Source organism: Schistocerca gregaria, chromosome X, assembly GCF_023897955.1.
Source record: "Schistocerca gregaria isolate iqSchGreg1 chromosome X, iqSchGreg1.2, whole genome shotgun sequence".
Classification (NCBI taxonomy): Eukaryota; Metazoa; Arthropoda; class Insecta; order Orthoptera; family Acrididae; genus Schistocerca; species Schistocerca gregaria.
Window position 1 is genome coordinate 743,316,707 of NC_064931.1, and position 25,182 is coordinate 743,341,888.

Consider the following 25,182-nt stretch of genomic DNA (forward strand, 5'->3'; position numbering starts at 1 on the left):
TAAATAAAGTAACAATAATATCCATTACATAATAAATGTTAAATTATTTTACCATAAAACTAAACAATTTCCTTCTTAGCTTTGAAGGCCATGGTCAGTAGCCTTGCACCAATGTGCTTTCTGATAAATAAATAAAGAGCAAAAGTAACTACTATGCACGAAATGTTACAACAAATATTCTGTTGCCTAATGATTCAATAAGGTGTCATGCTGTCATCATTCAATGTGTTTTGTGTGGTGGAAATGATGATCTGATGCTTAACTGTAAATACTGATGATTTAAATTTGCTATATCTTTTAAAGAAATAAAGTTACAGTGTTGATATTTACAACATCTGTCATTTTAATGATGCGCTTGTATATCAAATGTCAATCATTAAGATTGGCCACAGCATTCAAGTTTTAGGATTCAAGTCTTTGTTAATTTCACTTTAACAGTAAATCAATATTCAAGTTTTATTGGGATCACCATGAAAATTTATGGAGGATGGCAGATTAAAATTACTGTGGCTTGATTCCGTGCATTACTACAGATTTAAATAGTTTTCATAAATGTTTTCCTTTATGGTCGATCTTAGGTCTGCCATATTTAACACTGCTACATTTCCTTGGCCACAAAGGCTTCTACTGGGTTTCCTTTGAGGAAGGTTCTCGTCTGTCTCTCTTACACACTGCAGCGCTTAGGCCTAAATAGACAATAGACGCCTGTGAATTTCCCCATCTTGTGGTGAATATGCGCCCTTTGTGACACACTGTCCTTGATAACAGGGTTTGTTTCACAATTCCTGTAGGCTGATTCTTTCGTTCATATATTTAAATGAGAGTACAATGCTCATTAACTCACAAAGTGAAGTGGGTTTCTCCTAGCGTGTTTACATCTTGGGCGCATTGCTCTCCTGTTCCACGAAACTACAAAATTTCTGTGGCTCACACTTGATAGAAAACCTTAGTGGTCCTCCCACATGTCGTACCTGGCTGCACCATGTACCCGGTTCCTCAATGTTCCACATGCCCTAAGCGGTAAGTCCTGGAGAGCAGATCAGGCCACCCTCTTCCATTTATACCAGTCCCTTGTCCAATCAAAACTAGGGTATGGGTGTTTCATTTATTCTCCTGCACATCCATCCATCTTATGCTGTCTTAACACAACCCACCATTGTGGAATACGTTTGGCCACTGGCTCATTTTACACAAGTCTGGTCGAGAGTCGCTGTGCAGAGGCTGCCGATCTACCACTGTCATATCAGCATGATGTCCTCCTCAGCAGATACGCATGCCGTTTATCTTCCATGCCCAGCCATCTATCCTATGCCTCCTTTTTTTATGACTCCCTTGACCGCCAGTATGGAAAGTGCCCTTCTTCTCAGTTACCTCCAGGGGTTCACTTCTAGTTGCTGCTCTGGCATCTTAACTTCACACTACCTGCCACATTACTGATGGGTGTGGACCCTTCACCACCTAGGATACATGTGGTGGCCTGTGTTCATCTTGGATTTCATTCACTTCCCAAGGACACCACTCCAAATTCGATCTATCACTGTAAGTTTCTAGACCTTCACTCACAACATAGCAATAGCACCTTCAGTACACTGATGGCTCTAATACCAACTGTGGTGTCGAGTGTGCTTTTGTCAATGGTACCGACCATTTCTGATATTGGCTTCCAGAACACTGCTAAATTTTTGCAGCAGAGCTCTTCCCCCTCTATCAGGCTACCCAGCACATCCAGCAACACAGGCTTTTTAATTGTGTCATATGCTCCAATTCTCCAATGCCCTACAGAGGGTCTGTGTGCTGTACACAGCCCATCCTTTATTGCATTGGGTCCAAGAAAGCTTCCACTTACTTGCTGTTGAGGGAGCCACTATGATGTTAATGTGGGTTTCTGGTCATGGTCTGATGGGAAATGAGATTGCTGAAGCTGCCTCCAAGGCTGCAGTCCTCCTACCTTGGCCTGTTAGCTCTTCCATTCCTTCTGATAATCTTCTCCATGTTGTTGCCTGTCAGCAGATTGTGTCACTTTGGCATCACCAGTAGCCTTCTCTTCACAGAAACAAGCTCTTAGGAATTAGTTAAACCTCTCAAAATCACTTGGCCAACCTCCTCTCGGCCCTCTCCTTACGAGGAGATCATTTCAGTTAGTTTGCGCATTGGGCACTGACCTTTTAGCCATCTCCATTAGTTAAGTGGTGATTCCCCACCACTTTGTGCTCATTGTCATCAACCCTTGATTTTTCACCATTTCCCAAACCAACAACCTTTTTTTAACTGCTTATGTTTCAGTGTATGTATGCCATCTGAATTATCGAGCAGTTTAGTGAATGACTTTTTAACTGTCGTAACAGTACGGCAAAGGACGTTTAATCTTTGGTTAGGGAACTCCACTGTTTCTACAGCATATTTTGTGGACCTTTCTACAAGGGGATTTGTAGCTCTCTTTCCTTCTGTCGATTGGGCTTAACATATAGTCACTTCTAACTTCTTCGACTTATTGGTGTTCTAGGGTTATGACACGAGTGCTTATGACCTTAGTGGTTTTTGCACCCTAAAATTATTACATAAATTAGAGGTGTGGCTAAGAAATGGTTTAAATCATACCTAGAACAAGATGAGGTATCACATATTTCTAAAGGATTTCTTGTAAAACACCTGTCAGATACAAAATATATTAATAGAGGTAATCCCACAGGAGAGTGCATTAGGTCCATTCCATTTTCTTATTTGCTTTAACAATTTCTCACAGTGTGTTGGACATGGAGAAAAAACATGTTTGCCTATGACATCAATGTAGTGATCACAGCTAAAATTCCAACACAGTTGACAGAACATGCTGATGCATTCCTTAAAGAGTTTACAATTGGTCACTGAGAAATAAAGTAACTGTAAACATAAAGAAAACTAATTGTATGTACTTCTGGTTGAATAAAAAACACAGTGATGCTAGTTTCAGAATTGATGATTATGTATTAGAATGTGTTACAGACACCAAATTCTTGGGGTTCAAGGTACATTGTCAGTTGAAATGGACAGTACAACCACAGCATGTTATTCTTTGTGAATACTTGCATCAGTTTGCAATATTTCATCCCTCCAAGTGACCTACACTCCTGGAAATGGAAAAAAGAACACATTGACACCGGTGTGTCAGACCCACCATACTTGCTCCGGACACTGCGAGAGGGCTGTACAAGCAATGATCACACGCACGGCACAGCGGACACACCAGGAACCGCGGTGTTGGCCGTTGAATGGCGCTAGATGCGCAGCATTTGTGCACGGCCGCCGTCAGTGTCAGCCAGTTTGCCATGGCATACAGAGCTCCATCGCAGTCTTTAACACTGGTAGGATGCCGCGACAGCGTGGACGTGAACCGTATGTGCAGTTGACGGACTTTGAGTGAGGGCGTATAGTGGGCATGTGGGAGGCCGGGTGGACGTACCGCCGAATTGCTCAACACGTGGGGCGTGAGGTCTCCACAGTACATCGATGTTGTTGCCAATGGTCGGCGGAAGGTGCACGTGCCCGTCGACCTGGGACTGGACCGCAGCAACGCACAAATACACGCCAAGACCGTAGAATCCTACGCAGTGCCGTAGGGGACTGCACCGCCACTTCCCAGCAAATTACGGACACTGTTGCTCCTGGGGTATCGGAGAGGACCATTCGCAACCGTCTTCATGAAGCTGGGCTACGGTCCCGCACACCGTTAGGCCGTCTTCCGCTCACGCCCCAACATCGTGCAGCCCGCCTCCAGTGGTGTCACGACAGGCGTGAATGGAGGGACGAATGTAGACGTGTCGTCTTCAGCGATGAGAGTCGCTTCTGCCTTGGTGCCAATGATGGTCGTGTGCATGTTTGGCGCCGTGCAGGTGAGCGCCACAATCAGGACTGCATACGACCGAGGCACACAGGGCCAACATCCAGCATCATGGTGTGGGGAGCGATCTCCTACACTGGCCGTACACCTCTGGTGATCGTCGAGGGGACACTGAATAGTGCACGGTACATCCAAACCATCATCGAACCCATCGTTCTACCATTCCTAGACCGGCAAGGGAACTTGCTGTTCCAACAGGACAATGCACGTCTGCATGTATCCCGTGCCACCCAACGTGCTCTAGAAGGTGTAAGTCAACTACCCTGGCCAGCAAGATCTCCGGATCTGTCCCCCATTGAGCATGTTTGGGACTGGATGAAGCGTCGTCTCACGCGGTCTGCACGTCCAGCACGAACGCTGGTCCAACTGAGGCGCCAGGTGGAAATGGCATGGCAAGCCGTTCCACAGGACTACATCCAGCATCTCTACGATCGTCTCCATGGGAGAATAGTAGCCTGCATTGCTGCGAAAGGTGGATATACACTGTACTAGTGCCAACATTGTGCATGCTCTGTTGCCTGTGTCTATGTGCCTGTGGTTCTGTCAGTGTGATCATGTGATGTATCTGACCCCAGGAATGTGTCAATAAAGTTTCCCCTTCCTGGGACAATGAATTCACGGTGTTCTTATTTCAATTTCCTGGAGTGTATTTTGGATTTATCAAGTATTTTTTAGTAAGTAATGCAGTATTTTTTTCTGAAAGCAGATTTATTTTATTCAGGATTCCAATACACCATATTATTCCCTATTCTTTTTTTACAGAACCCTGTTTTTCAATATTAATCTCTGTTCAGTGTGACAAGATTATGCAACCTTGCTGGGAGGGCCTGTATGTGCACATGGTACCACTCTGCTGATCAACATCAGAGCCAACATCTTGCTGCATCAATAACCTCCCTGTCGGCCACGCACTTCATTGGGCAAAATGGATGGATGTTGGAAGGTGTGAGACTCAGGCTGTAGGGTGGATTAGGAAGAACAGTTCAAAAATGACTTTCTTCCATCCTACAATGCTATGATGTTTTCTTTTGTTAGTCTTCTCTATAGCATTACCCTTCTCAGTGTCTGTTCTTTCTCCTTTTTCCTGTGTTTATTCATCGCCTTCCAACCGGCATCTACTTCTGAGCCACGCTGTATCAACGGCCATCCTTGCACAACACAGACTCTGTGACCGCACGGATTGTCGATGCACCATCTGATGTTTCAGATTATTTCCTTGGATAGTTAAAACTCCATTTATTCCATTGATCCCACTTTATCCCTCATCCTGACATACTTTAGCATTTTGTTTCCCACACCTGCTTGTGCCACATGAACTTTTGATCCTTAACCTAACCCATCTCCCATGACTCTCGCTTCACTTATAGCAACACATATAATCCCACACTTCATCATTTCTTTTCTACCTAATTTCTGAATGTTTTCAACATATTTATGTGCATGTTTTGGGTTTGTCAAGGTTTCACATATTTTTATGTATGTTTACATATCTGTGCATACTTTAGCATATCTTTGTGTGTTTCTGCATGTCTTTATATATTTTTCAAGCATCTTTACACATATTTTCTTTCATCCAGCTCCTCTCATAACCAACAACACATATTTTGCCCATTTATCCATCATTACCATTTTCTTTAAACCATTCCTGCCTCAGTGGACCCTTGCTCCATTTTTCTGCACCAGTTCAGAAAAGCGTCACTTTCCCTGGCTAAAACCCAGACCCACATCCTGTTTCTCAAATGCTGCCTAACCCATGGAATCCCTCCAAATGGTCTACCTGTAAAGATTCCTTTCTCTGGATCCCACCCCTACTTTCACTATGACCTACACCTTTTCGGTCTGTGCAAGGACCTGGCCCTCACAAACCTGATACTGCAAAAACTTATCTCCATGGCACAGGCATCCCAGAATCACCTCTGCTCTTTTCACAGGATACTACTACTCTGCAATCCCTACATCATACATGAATCTCTCACATCTCTGAAACTGAATCCCTCTCTCTGCAGCACCTGGAGAAGCATTCCAGACACTGCCTCCATAAGTTATCCAACCTGCTGACATTCTTCTGCCACCTGGGGGCACCACTATTGAACTCCTATTGTACCCACAGTGTTCCTACTCATCCACACCTCATAGCAGAAAAACCCTGCCTAGCCAACCTTTTCAACTTGCCACATCCCCTAAAACTCACTACCAACTCTCCACCAAATCCAGTGCCAAAACATTCCTGTAACACTGTTGTTAACATTCCCACCAAAACCCTCAGCTCCCCTGAAGTTTCAGTGCTATCCAAAGTTCACACATTTAGCCTTACACCCAAATTTAACCATGCTTGACTTGTCAAAGATCTACTCTCCTTCTCACAATTCCTGCAATGGAAGCACTTCTTTGCAGCCAATCTCTCCAACCAAAAGCACCCTAATTCCATCATTGGACCCTGCCTCCTCCAGTTCACACCACCATCCAACTGTGATCCCCCCTCCCCTCCCCTCCCACCTAACCACCTGCTAGTCACCTTCCAGGAATTCCTTACCTTCAAGTTAGCCTTACCATCTTTCCCCAGGTCCCTTTATCAGAACATCAATCTTTCAGTTGAAGAAAGAACAGACATACACATCCTCAAAACAAATCTTGATCTAATCATCCTAACTGCAGACAAAGGTTCCACCACTGTTGGTATGAATTGCAGTGAGTACCTGGTAGAAGGCCTCTGCCAGTTATCTGACTTCTCCACCTATAAACTCTGCCAGAGTAATTCCATCCCAGGAGTCCAACACAAACTCCAATCCCGGCTTAAAACCTTAGTCCCTTCCCAGAGAATTTCACCTGAATCCATTTCCCTCCCACCCCATCACATCTCGCACACCCACCTTCTGAATGCTCCTCAAAATCCATAAACCCAGCAATCCCCAATTGCAACTGGTTATTATGCCCCCACTGAAAGAATTTTGGCCCTCACTGACCAACAACTCCAACCAACTGCCTGTAATCCAGCCTCCCGGGTCAAAGACACCAACCACTTCCTTCTCTGACCCTCCACCATCTTCACCCCATTACCTCCTGGATCCCTGCTCATCACTGTTGATGCCACCTCCCCATACACCAACATCCCTCATGCCCATGGTCTTACTGCTATTGAACACTACCTTTCCCAATGTCCTTCAAACTCCAGACCCACTACCTCATTCTTCATAGACCTTACTAACTTTATTCTAACCCACATCTACTTCTCATGTGAAGGGAAGGTATGCCAACCATTTTACGGGTCATCTAGAGGCGACCTTCATAGCCTCCCAGAACACCAAATCCCTAGTGTGATTCAGATTCATTGATGATATCTTCATGATCTGGACTGAGGGCCAAGACACCCTATCTTCATTCCTTCACACCATCAACTACTACTCTCCCATCCACTTCACGTGGTCCTCCTCAATCGGCATGCTATCTTCCTAGATGTTGACTTCTTTCTCTCTGATGGCTCCATCCACACCTCTGTCCACATTCAACCCATCAACTACCAACAGTACCTGGATTTCGATAGCTGTCATCCCTTTCACACCAAAAAATCCCTCCCATACAGCCTGGCCACCCGGGGGCAGCGTATCTGCAGTCACAAAAACTGTCTTGCTCAGTATGCTGAGGGTCTCACCAAGGCCTTCTCAGACAGGCACTACCCGTTGACCTAGTCCACAAACAGATCTCCTATGCAATTTCCCCTCACACCCCCTACTCACACCTCCAAGAACCAGCCACAAATGAGTGTCCCTTTGACCGCCCAGGGCTGGAAATTAGTTATCATCATGCCCTGATGACGGACATCCTACCAGAGATACTTCCCACCCCTCCTAAAGTAGTGTTGTGTCACCCACCTAACCACAACATTCTTGTACATCCATATGCTGTGCCCAATCCCAACCTCTTTCCATAAAGATCATATCCCTGAGGAAGACCCAGGTGAAAAACCTGCCCAATCCACCCACCCATCACCTCCTGTTCCACTCCTGTCACAGGTTTATCCTACCCCATCAGGGGCTGGGCCACATGTGAAACCAGCCATGTCATTTACTAGATCTGCTGCAATCGTTGCACAGCTACCAGCCAGCTGTCCATCACGATGAATGGCCACCACCAAACTGTGGCCAATAGCAAATTAGATCACCCTGTGGTACAACATGCAGCTGAACATACACTTGATCTCAGTGACTGCTTCACTATCCAAGCTATCTGGATCCTTCCCTCCACCACCTGCTTTTCTGAACTGTGCAGTTGGGAGTTATCCTTATAGCACTTTGTCTGCTCCTGTAATTATCCCAGCCTCAACCTATGGTAACATTTTGTACTCACACCCTCCATCAAACAGTTTCCACCCTCTGTGGCCTATCATCTCCTCCCCACTCACATCTCCCTCCCTGTTTATGTGCAGCTTTCTGCCAATACATCTTCCCATCTTTCCCTGTGCCTCTCCTTTTTTGCTTCTTTTTACCCATCTCCCTGCCCCACAGCCTCCTGATGCTGTGCCTTGTTGGCAGTGTAGTCTCTGACACACCACCAGACAGTGTACATCTCTCTCCCCACCTGTACACTATTACCACTTCCTCCCCCCCTCTCCCTCCTCCTCCATATTGCTGCTTGCATCCTGTCTGTTAGTTACATTCCAAACCGAGATGTTGGAGATGGTGATCATGTGTGCGGGAGGTGTGCTTGCTGTGTGTGTGAATGATGTGTATCTCTCTTTTACTGGTGAATGCTCTGGCTGAAAGATATGTGTAAGTGTGTTTTAATTGCACCTGTCTGCAACTTGACATGTCTTCTTTACAATAAGTAGCAGTCTGTCCTTTCCTACATTATTGATATTCCAGCCAGCGGTTGCCATTGTTTAACATTTCACACTTTACTTCACAGACGTCGGAGATGATCTCCAGACCTCTGTTTGTATCTTCAAAAGTGTGTATTGCCACTTCTTGCTGCAGTGATGGCATCCAACCTTTTAGGCATGCTCCTGATGAATGTGGCAATGTTCTGTTGATGAATCATATCCCATTCTTCCAGGAGGGCATTCTGTAGGTCCTGTAGTGTCTCTAGATAGTGTTATGGCCTCTTCTCCCCAGCATGTCACAAACGTGCTCAATAGGATTCAAATCAGGGCTTTTAGAAGGCCAGCTGTTAGCGAGAATCTCTGTTTCATCCAAGAACTCTCACATAATTCTCGCAGCATGTGGGCATGCATTGTCATGCATTTATGTGAAATCATTGCCAATAAATGGAGCAAAAGGCACAACTTGCTCCAGAAAGATTTCCTCCTCATACCGATGTGCGATAAGGCTCCCATGCTCCTTGAAGGCCAAATCCTTCCTTGCAGCTGTATTGATTCCTGACTACACCATCACAGATCAACCCAGAAAAGGCATCCTGGATGAGGATGTGCAAGGGGAATACTTTTCCCCTGGCTTCTCCAGATTCCCTCTCTTCTATCAGGTGATCGGAGGCCAATGACTCATATGTGAACATTTGATCGTACTGTCCAGCCAAGATGTTCTCTTGTGAAACAAAGTCGAGCTGTGCAATGCTCTCTGGTGAGTTCCAAATCTGTAGCAGGTCATCTGGACTGAAGATTGGCTTCTCCCAATATTCTTCAAACAGTTCTTTCACTAACATTGAACCTGGTGGAGTTGATTCCGTGCTTCAGTAGCGGTGGTGTGACAGTTATGAAGAACTTGAAGTTGGAAGAAGTGGTAATCTCTCTCTGATGTTGCTCTTCTCAGCTTGTTTGTGGTCTCCATGCAAAGCCTCCAGTTTCCCTGTACCTTCATATGGTTCTAGAAATTTTGGAAGATGTAGTCATTAACACTTCTGCAGTTTAATCTGTATTGTGGTCATCTTCTCACAAAAGGAATTTGTTTGGGGCTGAATGGCATGTTTACTCTGGAAATCTGATTACAACAATCACAGAAAGATCCTACAAACACATATGATTGAAAGAGGAACAATTCAGGGTACAATAATTGGTGCTACAAGAGTGGGAAAATATTTGCTTACATTCAGTGAAGAATTTTCAAGTTTGCACGGGAAATAGCAATTGAGGCTGCTGCAATAAACAGCAACACTTCATTGTTTGCTTGAAAAGCAAAGCCAATAACATCCCCCACACCAAAAAATTGGGTTAAGTGCTTCACTTTGATTGCAGGGTGCTTGACTTATGTTGTTGTTTAAGGGGTTTCTTGCTGCCTATTTTTGCTGGATATATTTTTTTTTTAATTTTTGTGTCTCTTTCAATGTGAATGTTGTATTGCTTTGTGAGTGTACAGACTGTGTCTATTGTTAAACCATGATGTGAAAAAATTATTTCCTCTTCCCACCATTTGGACATACTGTAACACTATAAAACATGTCTGTGGCATGTATAGTAAATACCAAGTGCTGTTAAGACTGTCTGTGGCCAGGTTGTCATTCTGTGTTTGAGTTGACAGAAATATTTGAAATTGGTGCGACAAGTAAGACAAAAGCAGTGGGTACAAGTCAACCATTAACTACTATTTCAGACAAGAAGATTCATCATATACTATAGATGGTATGATATTACAAACCAGTGAGTGCCCATAGATGAGGCTGCATATGCTCTGCGGTTTAGTTATGATACTGTCTTCCATGAGACACTCAGTTTCTGCCATGAAGTCAGGCAAGATTTGTGTCAAAGGAGTAGCACAAGACAGAATATGTTGAGATTAGTCAGGGGCACTACAATAGAGAAGTTGACTGCTTTTTGAAGATAATTAATCACTGTTCGAACGCCACAACTCCAATTCAAATGACAGAGTATGGAGCAGAAATCAGTGGCATATAAAATATTCAAGTCACAATATTCTTCAGGAAAAATGGAACTAACTGTATTTTAGAATGGAGAAGGCATTGTACTCAAAGATTACCTAGAGCAGTTGTCTAGTATTGTTAGTGCACAATAGTGTGTTACAGGGCCCTAGAAGTTAGCAGTTTGCATACGAATGCCTTTTGTTACAGGAAGTGCGGCTGTTGAATGATTGATGCATGTCCAGGCCTACCAAACTAGAGATGGACAAAACCATTCTCTTCATAGACAGGAGCAGAACTGCTCACTCACTGGGATGATCTATCTCCTCTTCATGGCTCACCACACACCATACACTTCAAAAATAAATAAAAGGAAGGCATCTTCCATTTTTAATTCAGGTCCATATATCTGCATTTTTATCTGATGTGGTCCTATTGTGAAATAACATGGAAAGGGAAGTAAAAAGTTTAACTGTGACATTTGGGAGTGAGTTGTAGACTGAAACAAAAGGAAATGAACAAGGAACACAAGCAGTGGAGATGCAATTCCTGAGAAGACTATAAGGGTACATCCTGTGTGACAGGACGAGGAATACTGATATCAGAGAAAAGATGGGAGTGAAAGCTTAAATAAATACGTTAAGGAATACAAGAACAACAAAGGTCTGTGTCACAAGAATGGAAGACAACAGAAATCCAGAATTAATTATGAATTGTTGCTTAGTGGGCGGAAGATCTTTAGAAAGAGCAAGAAAAATGTGACAATATCAATAATTTCAACCAAGAGGGCTTAACAGGCAAATTCCCAACACATGAAAAAGAAGAAGAAGATGACATCTCATATTAAATACATGAGTTTAGAAAAGTAACTATAATTTACTAAGTTTGGAAATTACATATAAATCTCTGGTTTGATGTAAGAGGGGTCCAGAAGGCATTAATCTATCTCACTAATATAAATAAAATCCAAAAAATATAGTATATACACTCACTATCATATATGTAAAAGTAAGTGTGCAAATACAGACTGTTATTATGATAAATAACAATATCCAGGAGAACTGAACTTGGATGAAGAGGTGCTGAGTCAAGAAAGTGAGCTGCAAGCTGAATCAGTGAGTGAGCCAAGAGTGCAGAGAGGAGAATGACTCGTGGTCCCTTTGCGATCTGCTCTGCTGTGAGCCATGGAAAGTAGTGATCATGTGAGCCATTGGGAGGGGAATAATCCCTGAGTTGCTTTGTGATCTGCTCCATGTGAGTGGTGACTGAAGACTGCTGCTCGTGCAACTCACATGTTCACCAGGAACATATTCAAAGTCTGATGCTACATCAAAGAATAAGAAGTAACAACTCACTCAAAACATTTTTTGGCTGTCTGAAATTTGAGATTTTCTTTTCAAATCAAGGTGCAAATGATAACTGTTTGCAATTTACCACAACAATGTAGAGGAAGTCAAGATGTAGAACATCTGTGATCTGTCGAGTTGGAAAACTACCTTCAATTAATCTACAAAAACTATTTGAGGTAGAGCACATAGGTGTCATGTGAGGTTTTCAATATTCTCTTGATCTCTTCAGGCAAATTATTAGTGCCAGAGAGAAAAATGAATAGGATCTTTTTTTGTAGGAAATGTAATGTAGTTTAATTTTTTACTGAGGTAGTTTTTGCTAGAGAGATCTCATTTTTTGACTTATTCAAGAAAAATGTACGAAGTGACCTTAAAAAGCACCCCCACCCCACACTCATTCCCCACCAGCCAAAATTTCTGGCATGTTGTTCGTGACACTCCCTCCTACCACTGTATAAAAATGTGGGACTCCATGAATCATTTCCCATTTTTGACCTTTTTTCGTCTTCATTGACTTGGCTGTTACGCCATATGCTTATTCAGCTAGTTTGTTAAGATTATTAATTTAAGCTTTCCCATGACAGTAGCAAAAGAAGAAAAGGGTTTTGTAAATGTAATACTGAAACTAATTAAATTTACAGTTCTATCTAAACTTAACCCAAACAAGCACAATAGGTTTGCAGCAAGAAGGGCAGACAAGCAAAATAATTTAACTGTTGATTCACAAAACTGTGAGGTAAAATTTGCACATGTCAGCTTCACAATTTGGAAGTGCACCACTAAAACTGTCTTGCTCAGTATGCTGAGGGTCTCTGGCAAAAATAGCTCAGTCAATGAAGACAAAACAAGGTTGAATATTGGAAATAATACATGTAGTCAAACATTTTTGTAGAGTGATAGGAGCGATTGCCATGATCAATATACTAGAAATCCTGAATTTGGGGATGGAGGTGCATTTGAAGGTCTCTTTGGACGTTTTTCTGGAATAACTCAAAAAACATGACTTCTATCAATAACGTATCCCAGTGCAAAATTAAGTGACATTAAATTTCTTACCAAAAAGGTCCTATTCATCTTTTTCTCTTGGACTAATAGTTTGCACAAAGAGAGCATGAGATATTTAAAATCTCATGCTACAGGTATGTGCAAGTAGTTTAACTTAGGTAGTTTTTGTAGGCCAATTTGAGGTAGTTTTCTGAATTGATATTACAAGTGTCCTACTTCAAATTGTTCGTCTTGACTTCTTCTAGACCACTGTATTACATTCAAAGCGTTATCCTTTATGCTCTGTATAATGCGGCAAAATGATTTCTACACGAATGCAGTGTTCTGAAGACCGGATCTTTGTTCATTTTCTATTCTTTTCATGGCTGAGAAAAGCTGCACACATTAGTGTGATATGCAAATTTATTCATACACATGGACACTAATGTCACTGGAGAGACTATTCGAGGCACCAATCTGAGCCTTTGAATCAATTCAGGAGCGAATTGCCCATCTCTACACCAAATAAATGTAACCTTGTTCCATTTACACTTCCGGGTGTTGCCTATAGCAATTATCTTGCTCTTTCTGATGATCATCTCCTTGCACCTTTGAAAGATGCTTTATGAGGTCATCAATTTTCATCCAACAACAAGCTGCAGGTCTTACATGAATGGCTTTGTTATTAACCAAGAACTTTTTTCCTGGAGGAAGTATGCAAGCTTGTGGCACCTTGGAACAAATGCATTTGCAAAGGAGATCATATGTAGAAAATTATGTACCTACATTCTCTAAACGTGTGCATAATAAAATGTAATGACAAAAGTAAGGGTGATTTTTTTACTTGTCCTTGTAAAAAGAATCTTCGCATTCAAGAATTTTGTACATTTTGTTGTTTCAGAGCTCATGCTGTTGAACATCGGATCTTTTGTATCACTAAAGAATTTCAGAAAGTGAATGAAGAATTTTATTGCAATGAAGAAATTTGGCAGACAGAGAGAGAGAGATTAATTGATTCAGTCAACAAATTGTGTACGTATGTCACAAATGGAAAAGCATTTTCAGAGGACTGGACCATCTATGGAGGGGGATCCTCAACACAAAGAACACTCAGTGAAGAGATAGCTGAGGTACTGTCTAACAAGAACATATTTTCCTTTCGCATCACAATTTATGGTTTGATCTTATTTACAAGTTTTTTTTATCAGGACACTCATACAACAGAAATTTATATTTAATGTGACCTATTGGTACTCTATATTTGCCTTACTGAAGCATGCATGTTTCGTTTTAAAACTGTATTTCTAAACTGATACTACAGGCTCTTCGTAATCATTCATTTGTATACTTTCCTGGAAATGGAAAAAAGAACACATTGACACCGGTGTGTCAAACCCACCATACTTGCTCCGGACACTGCGAGAGGGCTGTACAAGCAATGATCACACGCACGGCACAGCGGACACACCAGGAACTGCGGTGTTGGCCGTCGAATGGCGCTAGCTGCGCAGCATTTGTGCACCGCCGCCGTCAGTGTCAGCCAGTTTGCCGTGGCAATACGGAGCTCCATCGCAGTCTTTAACACTGGTAGCATGCCGCGACAGCGTGGACGTGAACCGTATGTGCAGTTGACGGACTTTGAGCGAGGGCGTATAGTGGGCATGCGGGATGCCGGGTGGAAGTACCGCCGAATTGCTCAACACGTGGGGCGTGAGGTCTCCACAGTACATCGATGTTGTCGCCAGTGGTCGGTGGAAGGTGCACGTGCCCGTCGGCCTGGGACCGGACCGCAGCAACGCACGGATGCACGCCAAGACCGTAGGATCCTACGCAGTGCCGTAGGGGACCGCACCGCCACTTCCCAGCAAATTAGGGACACTGTTGCTCCTGGGGTATCACCGAGGACCATTCGCAACCGTCTCCATGAAGCTGGGCTACGGTCCCGCACACCGTTAGGCCGTCTTCCGCTCACGCCCCAACATCGTGCAGCCCGCCTCCAGTGGTGTCGCGACAGGCGTGAATGGAGGGACGAATGGAGACGTGTCGTCTTCAGCGATGAGAGTCGCTTCTGCCTTGGTGCCAATGATGGTCGTATGCGTGTTTGGCGCCGTGCAGGTGAGCGCCACAATCAGGTCTGCATACGACCGAGGCACACAGGGCCAACACCCGGCATCATGGTTTGGGGAGCGATCTCCTACACTGGCCGTACACGTCTGGTGACCGTCGAGGGGACACTGAATAGTAGACGGCACATCCAAACCGTCATCGAACCCATCGTTCTACCATTCCTAGACCGGCAAGGGAACTTGCTGTTCCAACAGGACAATGCACGTCCGCATGTATCCCGTGCCACCCAACATGCTCTAGAAGGTGTAAGTCAACTACCCTGGCCAGCAAGATCTCCGGATCTGTCCCCCATTGAGCATGTTTGGGACTGGATGAAGCGTCGTCTCACGGGGTCTGCACGTCCAGCACCAACGCTGGTCCAACTGAGGTGCCAGGTGGAAATGGCATGGCAAGCCGTTCCACAGGACTACATCCGGCATCTCTACGATCGTCTCCATGGGAGAATAGCAGCCTGCATTGCTGCGAAAGGTGGATATACACTGTACTAGTGCCGACATTGTGCATGCTCTGTTGCCTGTGTCTATGTGCCTGTGGTTCTGTCAGTGTGATCATGTGATGTATCTGACCCCAGGAATGTGTCAATAAAGTTTCCCCTTCCTGGAACAATGAATTCATTGTGTTCTTATTTCAATTTCCAGGAGTGTACATGTTTGCTGGCACACGCATGTGTGTTCCCTCCCACATCCCCCCCCCCCCCCAACCCTGCCCCCTCCCATATACACATATATGGGATCAAGGGGTCAGTAAGCTGGGAGAGGATGAGTGATCAAGAGTCTCAGAAACATAGTGTGAAGTGGGCCCAGGGAATGGAGGTTGGAATTGTATAGGAGGGGAACAAGATTGAATGAAGAAAGTAGAGTCGTGTAGGGAGGTAGTAGTGGAGATTGCAGCATGAGAAGGGATGAGGTGGCAAAGAACATATAGAAGTAGCATTCCTTAGCTGCTTATTTTAGAAAAGTTAGCATTATGGGATAGATTAAAGTGGCACAAGACATGAAACCACTATTATGTCATACATATTAGGGTTAGTGGCATATTCCGATCTTGAGTGGACTTGGTTAATCTTAGGAAGTGTTTGACAATGGCCCCTCATACAAGCTGATATTGGTTAGTGCTTGCACTGACACAGGATCCTATGCCATAGTTTTAGTGAGGTTGGGTCTGAGATGGCTGCTTTTACTGATGATTTTAACTCTGACAGGATAGGATGCCAGTAACAGAACTGAAGTAGGAAATGTTGGGTGGACAAATGTGTTCAGTCTTATACCAGGTACCTCCATAGTAATATGATCTACTGTGCAATGAGCTAAGACCAGTGGCATATAGACAAACATGGATGGTACATAAGTTGTGGAGGTGGTGGATGGGAGGGCAGAGTGGGTTAACAGTGAGGAGGATATTCCTCATTTCAGAGCTACCAGTTCTTGAAGCCCTGGTGGAAAAAAAATGATTCAGTTGTTCCAGTGCTTGATACTATTGTACTATGAATCGGGGGTTCCATTATGACTGGTGAGCAGGTATATAAAGAGTATTTGCATGTATGTTGTGAAAGGGGACAGGAGATTTGTGAATTTGTTTCTGGACGACGTGTGGAGAGTATTGTTGGTCTGTAAAGATCTCAGCAAGGTCTTCTGTGTACATCAGTAGAGACTACATATGCAGGATCAGTGAGTGGCCACACACTATGAGTAGAATTGTTGGTTTGAAAATGATGGCAGCTGTCAAAGTGAAGCTGTTGTTAGTGACCTGTGTGTGTGATGTGAACAGAGGTTCATTTGGGGCTATCAGTGAATTCAATGTCAACATCTAGGAAGATGGATTACTGAGTTGAAGAGGATAACCTGAAGCAAATGGGAGAGAAGGTGTTAAGATTGTGAGAGACGGTAGATAAGGATGCTTGCCCTGAACCAGGTTAAGGCCATAGGCATTGGGGATGTTGGCTAGAGACAGGTAGCATTAACAATGACAAACATGGCACTAGGTGATTAAAAAGAATCAACTGTGGATAGCTGGTGGAGGAAGCAGTTAATACTTTTGATGTAGGATGATGGATTGAAAATATTGGTTCATAAGGGCAGAAGCAAATCTGCAGCAGTCAGTCAAAGTGGGCTTGTTGCTTAAAAAATTCTTAAAAAGAATACACAGGGCATTCAATACATGTGGAATTAGAGTGCTGGAAGAATATGCAAGTAATCAGGTAATGAAGATTACACCAGATTGAATGGGATAGGTAGCTGGATAAACTGTACAAGTGGAGGAGCTCTTGGTATGAGAAGGTATTTGATGTTTGGTTTGGGCTGCCCATTCCCCTGACTGAAATCCCATCAAGCATGTATGGGATGCTTGGAGAGATGTATTGCAGCACATTCACGTCCACATGCATCAACTGCGCTGGTGGACTAATGTTATGCCTCACCACAAGGACTGCTTACCAACCTTGTGGCCAGCATGGTAGCATGTTGCAGAGCCTATACGGTGTTCACATACTCTATTAACAGCTACGCCCAGCTTTTTGTAATGTGCAAGTGACCACCATGAATCACAATGACTTCAGTGTGATTAGTGTCTTTGAATAAAAATATCATTTCTGTTCACATCATATATTTCTTCCATTTACTTTCTCTACTATACTGTGACAGTTCTTCCTATATACAGCTCAAGTTCCATTGAGCTATGTTACTTGACAGTGACACATCATGCAAAAGTTACTTTTGTCCTTAAATTTGCACAGCAGTGTATTTACAGTGTCACTTAAAGGATTCCCAGTGTTACGTAAAGGACTGAGATCATATTACTGGATGAAGGGTGTCACTGAAGACATATCCACTTGTGTGCTGCTAGTATCTTTTACATTTTCACCCACATGGAGGTTAAAATTTATATTCTTGCATACAGTTTTATAACTTATATTGAAAAGTCAGTATATTTGCTTTGGATAACTCTACAGATTTTTCTTACATTTGAAACACACCCCAAACTATTAAAACTGTTAAATATGAATTTCAGCTGAGATGCCGTATACAACTGATCTGTTATTGGAACACTGAACTCGTCACACAGTCCAACCACAGTGTTCTAAACCAGTGATATGGAGAAGAGGATATCACAAAACTGTGCTCCCAGTGTATCATTATACTTCTTTCTATGTAAAAGTGCCTTCTGTGTGTATTACATCAAACGAAACCACACATACACATTCACATTCTGACAATGCTGATGCCTGGGCTTTTATTAACAGTATAACATCAGCTATCACACTAGATCAGCATGTGAAAGAGTGTGATCTTCATCTTTTCATGGCTGAGGTGGGAAAACAGCCTTGTTTCTTGATAATACATTTCTCTTTCTTGATACAAGGCAAAACATAACTATTTTTCAGAAGTATTCTGTTTATTACTTTGCTTGTTTCCTTCTAAAGAACAAAAATGTATCCACTGTTGGTGAAAAAATTCAATGTCTAACGTCTGATTTTACTTAGTTAAAAATATAATTGTGTGTTGTTGAAAACAACGCTGTAACTCTGTTCTGGACATACAGCTATCAGTTGGTTGTTTCTGTGTTCTAAATCTTCCAGATATTCCCTTCTTTTGATTAATAGCACTACCAGTGTTGCATTCATTTGTTGTAGGATCTGTCTCTCATTTTTAGGAGACTAATTATCTAGCTGTTCAAGTGTGTATTTCTTTGTTTGTGTTGTCAGTAACCTCCCTGATATGTTTGGAGGTACAAAATTTACATTGGAAACTGCAGTACTTGCACACTTGTTGCTATTGAAACTGGGAACATATACTGATATATTTACAGATTTCACTATTGACAGATTAAGTAGTTTTGCCCATAAATTATGAACATAATCTATCTGGCAGGATACCTTAGATTCAGAACACGGCATCCACCCAAGGCATTGTGTGTTGTGACATCCACTGTGTTGGTACCACATAAACATGTTTTGTGGCACTTCATCCAGACAGCAAGGAAAAATTGATGTGAGAAAGTTGGCACATGCGCCTGCCATTTTGGGTACTATTGATGAAATAGGGGGCAGTATTTGTACTGCCAAGCATCCCCCAAGAGACATTAACTCTCCATTAATGCTGATGTCTCACCTGTCTAAGCCATCATGGGTTTTGTTTAGAAAGAAATATTCATTGATAAAAAGAATGTCAGAGTAATAGTTCTGGTTGGTGATGATTAACTGCTGTACTTACTGACAAAAATCATTCCAATGCAGTACTTGGCATAAGCGTATATGAGAAGGATGGAATGGGTGGCATGTTAAAATGCAATGTACACTTATTTTAGGAATGCCAATCGTTTGTTCAATCTGTAGTGTGCTCATTTAGGATCATTACAACAAAAGCAAGAATGGTAACTTTAGTGACTTTGTCTGTGAGAATTATTCAGTTCTTGTTTTGCCTTGAGTTGTAACTTCCCTTTTCCTGAAGTGTCGTAAGATGATAAAACATCTGTCGGGAAGGTGGGTTCTTATCAGGATACCACTCTCTGCAGAGTTCCTCTTCACATGTAGCATTATGTCACCTTTAACCACAATAAAAGAAAAGTACTGATGATGCAGTTTTCAATCAAGGACTGCCTTTACTATAGACACCATATTGTTTAAAAGTCCTACAGTACTGTACTGTATGTATCCATATTGTAAATAAGAAAACTTTATTGTAATTACTGCCCTACTAATTTACATTCTCCATAGATGAGTAGCATTTCTACCTTCACTTCTGTTGGTGTTCTTTGTACTCGCAGAAACCTTCAACTGAAGCAGGTGACAGAATCACTGTTGTGCGTTTTCCTTGTGTTTCTGTTTATCATCAACTCCAGCAAGTGGGAAAGTTACATTGTCCAAGGCATCTGCAATGTATCCTAGTACAGGAGAGTCAAAGTCTATTTTGTATTACATTTTTATAATATCATGTTTACATGAATGGTACAATTTGATATGTTTTTGAACAGCTCTTGAGGAGAAGAAGTGGACTACTGAATAAAAAATATATGTTGCTATTTAAATAAGGTGTACTGCTGTTCACATTTACATAACAAAGTTAAAAGAAAGGCTGTTGGTGAAAGTCCCCCTGCTAGCTAAACAACATTTGCTTGATACTTTTTTTTGCTTCTAGACAAAAAGTTATTTCAATTGGTTAAGATAAATGGGACACACTGTCTATTGATATCAGCAGCTAGTGGAATGGATGAGGTGATGGATTCTTCTTCCAAATGGAAAAATTCAGTCTAGTGGTGATATCCTTGTTTGCAGTATATTTATGAGGCAAATTACAATCACTGGTACATTTGTCATTGTTCACCACAGGCAAAGAATACAGGAGCCTCCTGGCGGATAATGTGCACCCACTTACTTGCCTAAAACATGGCGCAGGAGATCTCCGCACTCATTAATATAATTCACCATTGCATTACATCCAAATTTCAAACTGGCATCCTTTTGTTGTAGAATCTTAGAAAATATTCTGAATCCTAACATAATGAGCATGTCATACAAAATGACCTCTTATGGGCCAACCAGCATGGATTCTGAAAACATTGGTCATGTGACATCCAACTCTCACTTTTCTCAATTAAATATTGGAAGCCACGGATCAAGGCAGGCAGACAGGTGCAGCAAAAAGTATTTGACTCAGTACCATATCTACACTTGTTATCAAAAATACAGGCGCATGGGGTAACAAGCAAAATTTGTGACTCAGTTTAGGATTTTTTGGTAGGGAAGGTGCAGAAAGTTACAATGGATGGAGAGTCATAGACAGATGTAGAAGTAACTGCATGTGTGTGCCAGGGAAGTGTGTTGGGACCCTTACTATTCATATAGGATCGTAATGACCTTGTGGACAGTTCTAATAGTATCCTCAGACTTTTTGCAGATGATGTATCTCATGTACATCTACATGGATACTATGCAAATCACTCTTAAGTGTCCGGCAGAGGTTTCATCGAAACACTTCCAGAATAATTCTCAATTATGCCACTCTCAAACAGTGCACAAAATAAAGTAACATCTATATCTTTCAGTGAGAGCACTAATTGCCACTATTTATTATGTTGATCATTTATCCCTGTGTGGTTGGAGTCAACAAAGCATTTTCACGTTTGGAGGAGAAAGTTGGTGATTGAAATTTCATGAAAAGATTTGCAACGAGAAATGCTGTTGTTTTAATGAATCCTGTATAATGACCATGACACTCTTTCCCCTATTTTTTGATATACAAAACATGCTGCCCTTCTTTGAACTTTCTTGGTGTATTTCATTAACCCTGTTTGGTAAGGATCCCACACCACCCAGCAGTACCCCAAAAGAGGATAGACAAGCATAGTTTAAGCAGTCTCTTTAGTAGATCTGTTGCATCTTCTAAGTGTTCTGCCAATAATACAAAGTCTTTGGTTTGCCCTTGTGAGGTAACGGGTGAGTTATGGCACCCTGGAAATATTCTAAGTTCAGAGTTGGTGTGGCCGCGCTGGGGCCTCTCAGTGTGCCTCGGCTCACCGGCAGCCGCACAACGGCCGGACCTCATAGTCCATCGGCCACATGGCTGGAAATTTCATGGTGGCACAGTGTCGATGAAGGAGACATACCGGGTGTGCCAAAGATAGCCGACTTTGTGAAGCCTTAATGGCAGACATTTCACTGTGTTTGTATAGAAATTAATAGTAGCCAGATGAATCATGATACCTCAAAAAGAAAAATGTACATTACCATTATTTGTTTGATTATTCTGATGGTGTAATCAGATTTACAATATCTTGATTAGTTTAAAGTTTAGTATCTGACAATAAATTATACAAGTAACAAGCAGAAACGATTTCCAAAACTTAAACGGTTCATCTGATTTTGTCGAGCAAGCTGTCTTTACAAAGCTATTAGTGTAAACCTAAATTGGTATAATTTATAGGCATGTAACTTGAGTAGCATATGAGTTATTGGAGGTCAAAGTGGCCAATTACTATCGATCGCGTGAGGCCATAAGTACTCCACAGTTCCACGAAAAACGGTAGCAGCACGCTTATAAATATATTTGTTTGTCTATGTCTTTGTTTATATTCGATATATACTATTCATGAAAAAATTGGTTAAATATTTGCTGTGTTTTAGAAAGCACAGAGGCATTAGGCTACTGGCCTACTTTTGCTTGCTATTCCTTTGATATATGTTTATTAATTTGTTTATGTAGTTAATAATGTGTGTTAGAGAGTGTTTATGGTCCAGCTCTAGGAATATTTATTTAATTTCAAGTTATTTAAATGTATATCCAGTATTTTGAATGTGTGTCATTATGTTTGTGTGGGTACATTGGCTTGAAGACATGGCACGAGCACTCTAGCCAATGACAGTGCTAGTGAATGGGGAGACTGGATGGAAGTGAGAGAAGAGTTCGGGAGAGTACGGCACAGGACATGGGAGGTGCTGGGTGTGATGGACACACGGTTGTGGGGAAAGACTTGGACAGTGGAGCAGTTTCCACGTGGTTGCGAGAGAGAGAAATACTTCAGAGTGCCGACTTGTGCTCTTGTGTGATTTCCGTAGCTTCTGCAGTGAAGACGTAGTATGCATTTAGAAATGAATAGCTCATGAGCTATGTTGTTGTTCATAACTAATTACGTGAAGCAGGAATCTATGTTTCCCTGTTATTCAGCTAATATTTTATTTAATTGCTGGACCATCGACACCAACAAGTGTTTTGCAGAAATATACCGCATTCTCAAAAGTACTTCTACTATCGTACTCATCATTTAAAGTCGTTAAGATAGTACCTGCAGATTTTATTTAATTGCAGTCTTTCATTTATAAATTTCTACAATACATTCGCAATTGCCGAGTGATAGGAACCTTCGACCATTCAATTCACATGTATATTCATATTGTATATTGTAGATTCAACAGTATTTGGCTTGTACTGTGACAACTACATATCCCAACCCCTAGACAATGAAACCAGCCAAAACTTTTAATATTTCAACATTGCATCAGAGGGTACATAGTTGAGGGCCACACAACACCACATCATTTCATTTTTCTATTTGACAGCCTGCACGCTCCCCACAACATTTTCTGTGTGTTGCGTCCAGTTTAAGTTAATTATTTCCAGTTTAAGTTAACTACAATGTAATATTACCTGAACGAAGGTGCACAAATATTCAGGCAGATCTTGACAAGATTTCAGATGGTGCAAAGATTGGCAAATTGCTTTAAATGTTCAAAAATGTAAAATTATGCACTTCACAAAATGAAAAACAAAGTATCCTGTGACTATCATATCAGTAGGTAATGGTTGGAATACTTGTGCAACCCATCCTGGAATATTGCTCAAGTGCGTGGGACTTGTACCAAGTAGGACTGACTGCAGATATTGAATGGATACAAAGGAGGACAACAGGAATGGTCACAGGTTTGCTCAGCCCATGGAATAGCATCAGGAAGATACTGAAAGAACTGAACTAGCAGGTGTGCAGAGATAGACGCAAACTATCTTTTGAATCCCTATTTAGAAAATTTCTGGTACCAACTTTAAGTGACAAATCTAGGAATATTGTACAAACTCCCCTGCTACCATAGGGATCACGAAGACAATATTACACTAATTACAGCACACACAAACACATTTAAGCAATCAGTCTTCCCAGGCTTCATGTGTGAATAGAATGGGGAAAAGTGCAGTAATTGGTACAATGGGATGTACCCTGTGCCGTGTACTTCACAGTGATCTGCAGAGTATAGATGTAGATGAACGTAGTTGTAGATGTTGAATCGCCTTTTTACTGGTGTGAATATACACTCCTGGAAATGGGAAAAAGAACACATTGAAACCGGTGTGTCAGACCCACCATACTTGCTCCGGACACTGCGAGAGGGCTGTACAAGCAATGATCACACGCACGGCACAGCGGACACACCAGGAACCGCAGTGTTGGCCGTCGAATGGCGCTAGCTGCGCTGCATTTGTGCACCGCCGCCGTCAGTGTCAGCCAGTTTGCCGTGGCATACGGAGCCCCATCGCAGTCTTTAACACTGGTAGCATGCCGCGACAGCCTGGACGTGAACCGTATGTGCAGTTGACGGACTTTGAGCAAAGGCGTATAGTGGGCATGCTGGAGGCCGGGCGGACGTACCGCCGAATTGCTCAACACGTGGGGCGTGAGGTCTCCACAGTACATCGATGTTGTCACCAGTGGTCGGCGGAAGGTGCACGTGCCCGTCGACCTGGGACCGGACCGCAGCGACGCACGGATGCACGTCAAGACCGTAGGATCCTACGCAGTGCCGTAGGGGACCGCACCGCCACTTCCCAGCAAATTAGGGACACTGTTGCTCCTGGGGTATCGGCGAGGACCATTCGCAACCGTCTCCATGAAGCTGGGCTACGGTCCCGCACACCGTTAGGCCGTCTACCGCTCATGCCCCAACATTATGCAGCCCGCCTCCAGTGGTGTCGCGACAGGCGTGAATGGAGGGACGAATGGAGACGTGTCGTCTTCAGCGATGAGAGTCGCTTCTGCCTTGGTGCCAATGATGGTCGTATGCGTGTTTGGCGCCGTGCAGGTGAGCGCCACAATCAGGACTGCATATGACTGAGGCACACAGGGCCAACACCCAGCATCATGGTGTGGGGAGCGATCTCCTACACTGGCCGTACACCTCTGGTGATTGTCGAGGGGACACTGAATAGTGCACGGTACATCCAAACCGTCATCGAACCCATCGTTCTACCATACCTAGACCGGCAAGGGAACTTGCTGTTCCAACAGGACAATGCACGTCCGCGTGTATCCCGTGCCACCCAACATGCTCTAGAAGGTGTAAGTCAACTACCCTGGCCAGCAAGATCTCCGGATATTTGGGACTGGATGAAGCGTTGTCTCACGCGGTCTGCACGTCCAGCACGAACGCTGGTCCAACTGAGGCACCAGGTGGAAATGGCATGGCAAGCCGTTCCACAGGACTACATCCAGCATCTCTACAATCGTCTCCATGGGAGTATAGCAGCCTGCATTGCTGCGAAAGGTGGATATACACTGTAC

General features: G+C 42.9%; 1 protein-coding gene across 4 annotated transcripts in view; it reads left to right on the forward strand.

Annotated features, from left to right (window-relative positions):
• Nucleotides 1-25,182, forward strand: part of LOC126299007 (coiled-coil domain-containing protein 77-like) — a 198,542-nt gene that overhangs the window by 162,233 nt on the left and 11,127 nt on the right. For all 4 annotated transcript variants that reach the window (XM_049990639.1, XM_049990640.1, XM_049990642.1 and 1 more), the window contains one exon: nt 13,916-14,144. In XM_049990639.1, coding sequence (XP_049846596.1) covers nt 13,916-14,144 — 229 coding nt within the window. The remainder of the gene's footprint in view (nt 1-13,915; nt 14,145-25,182) is intronic.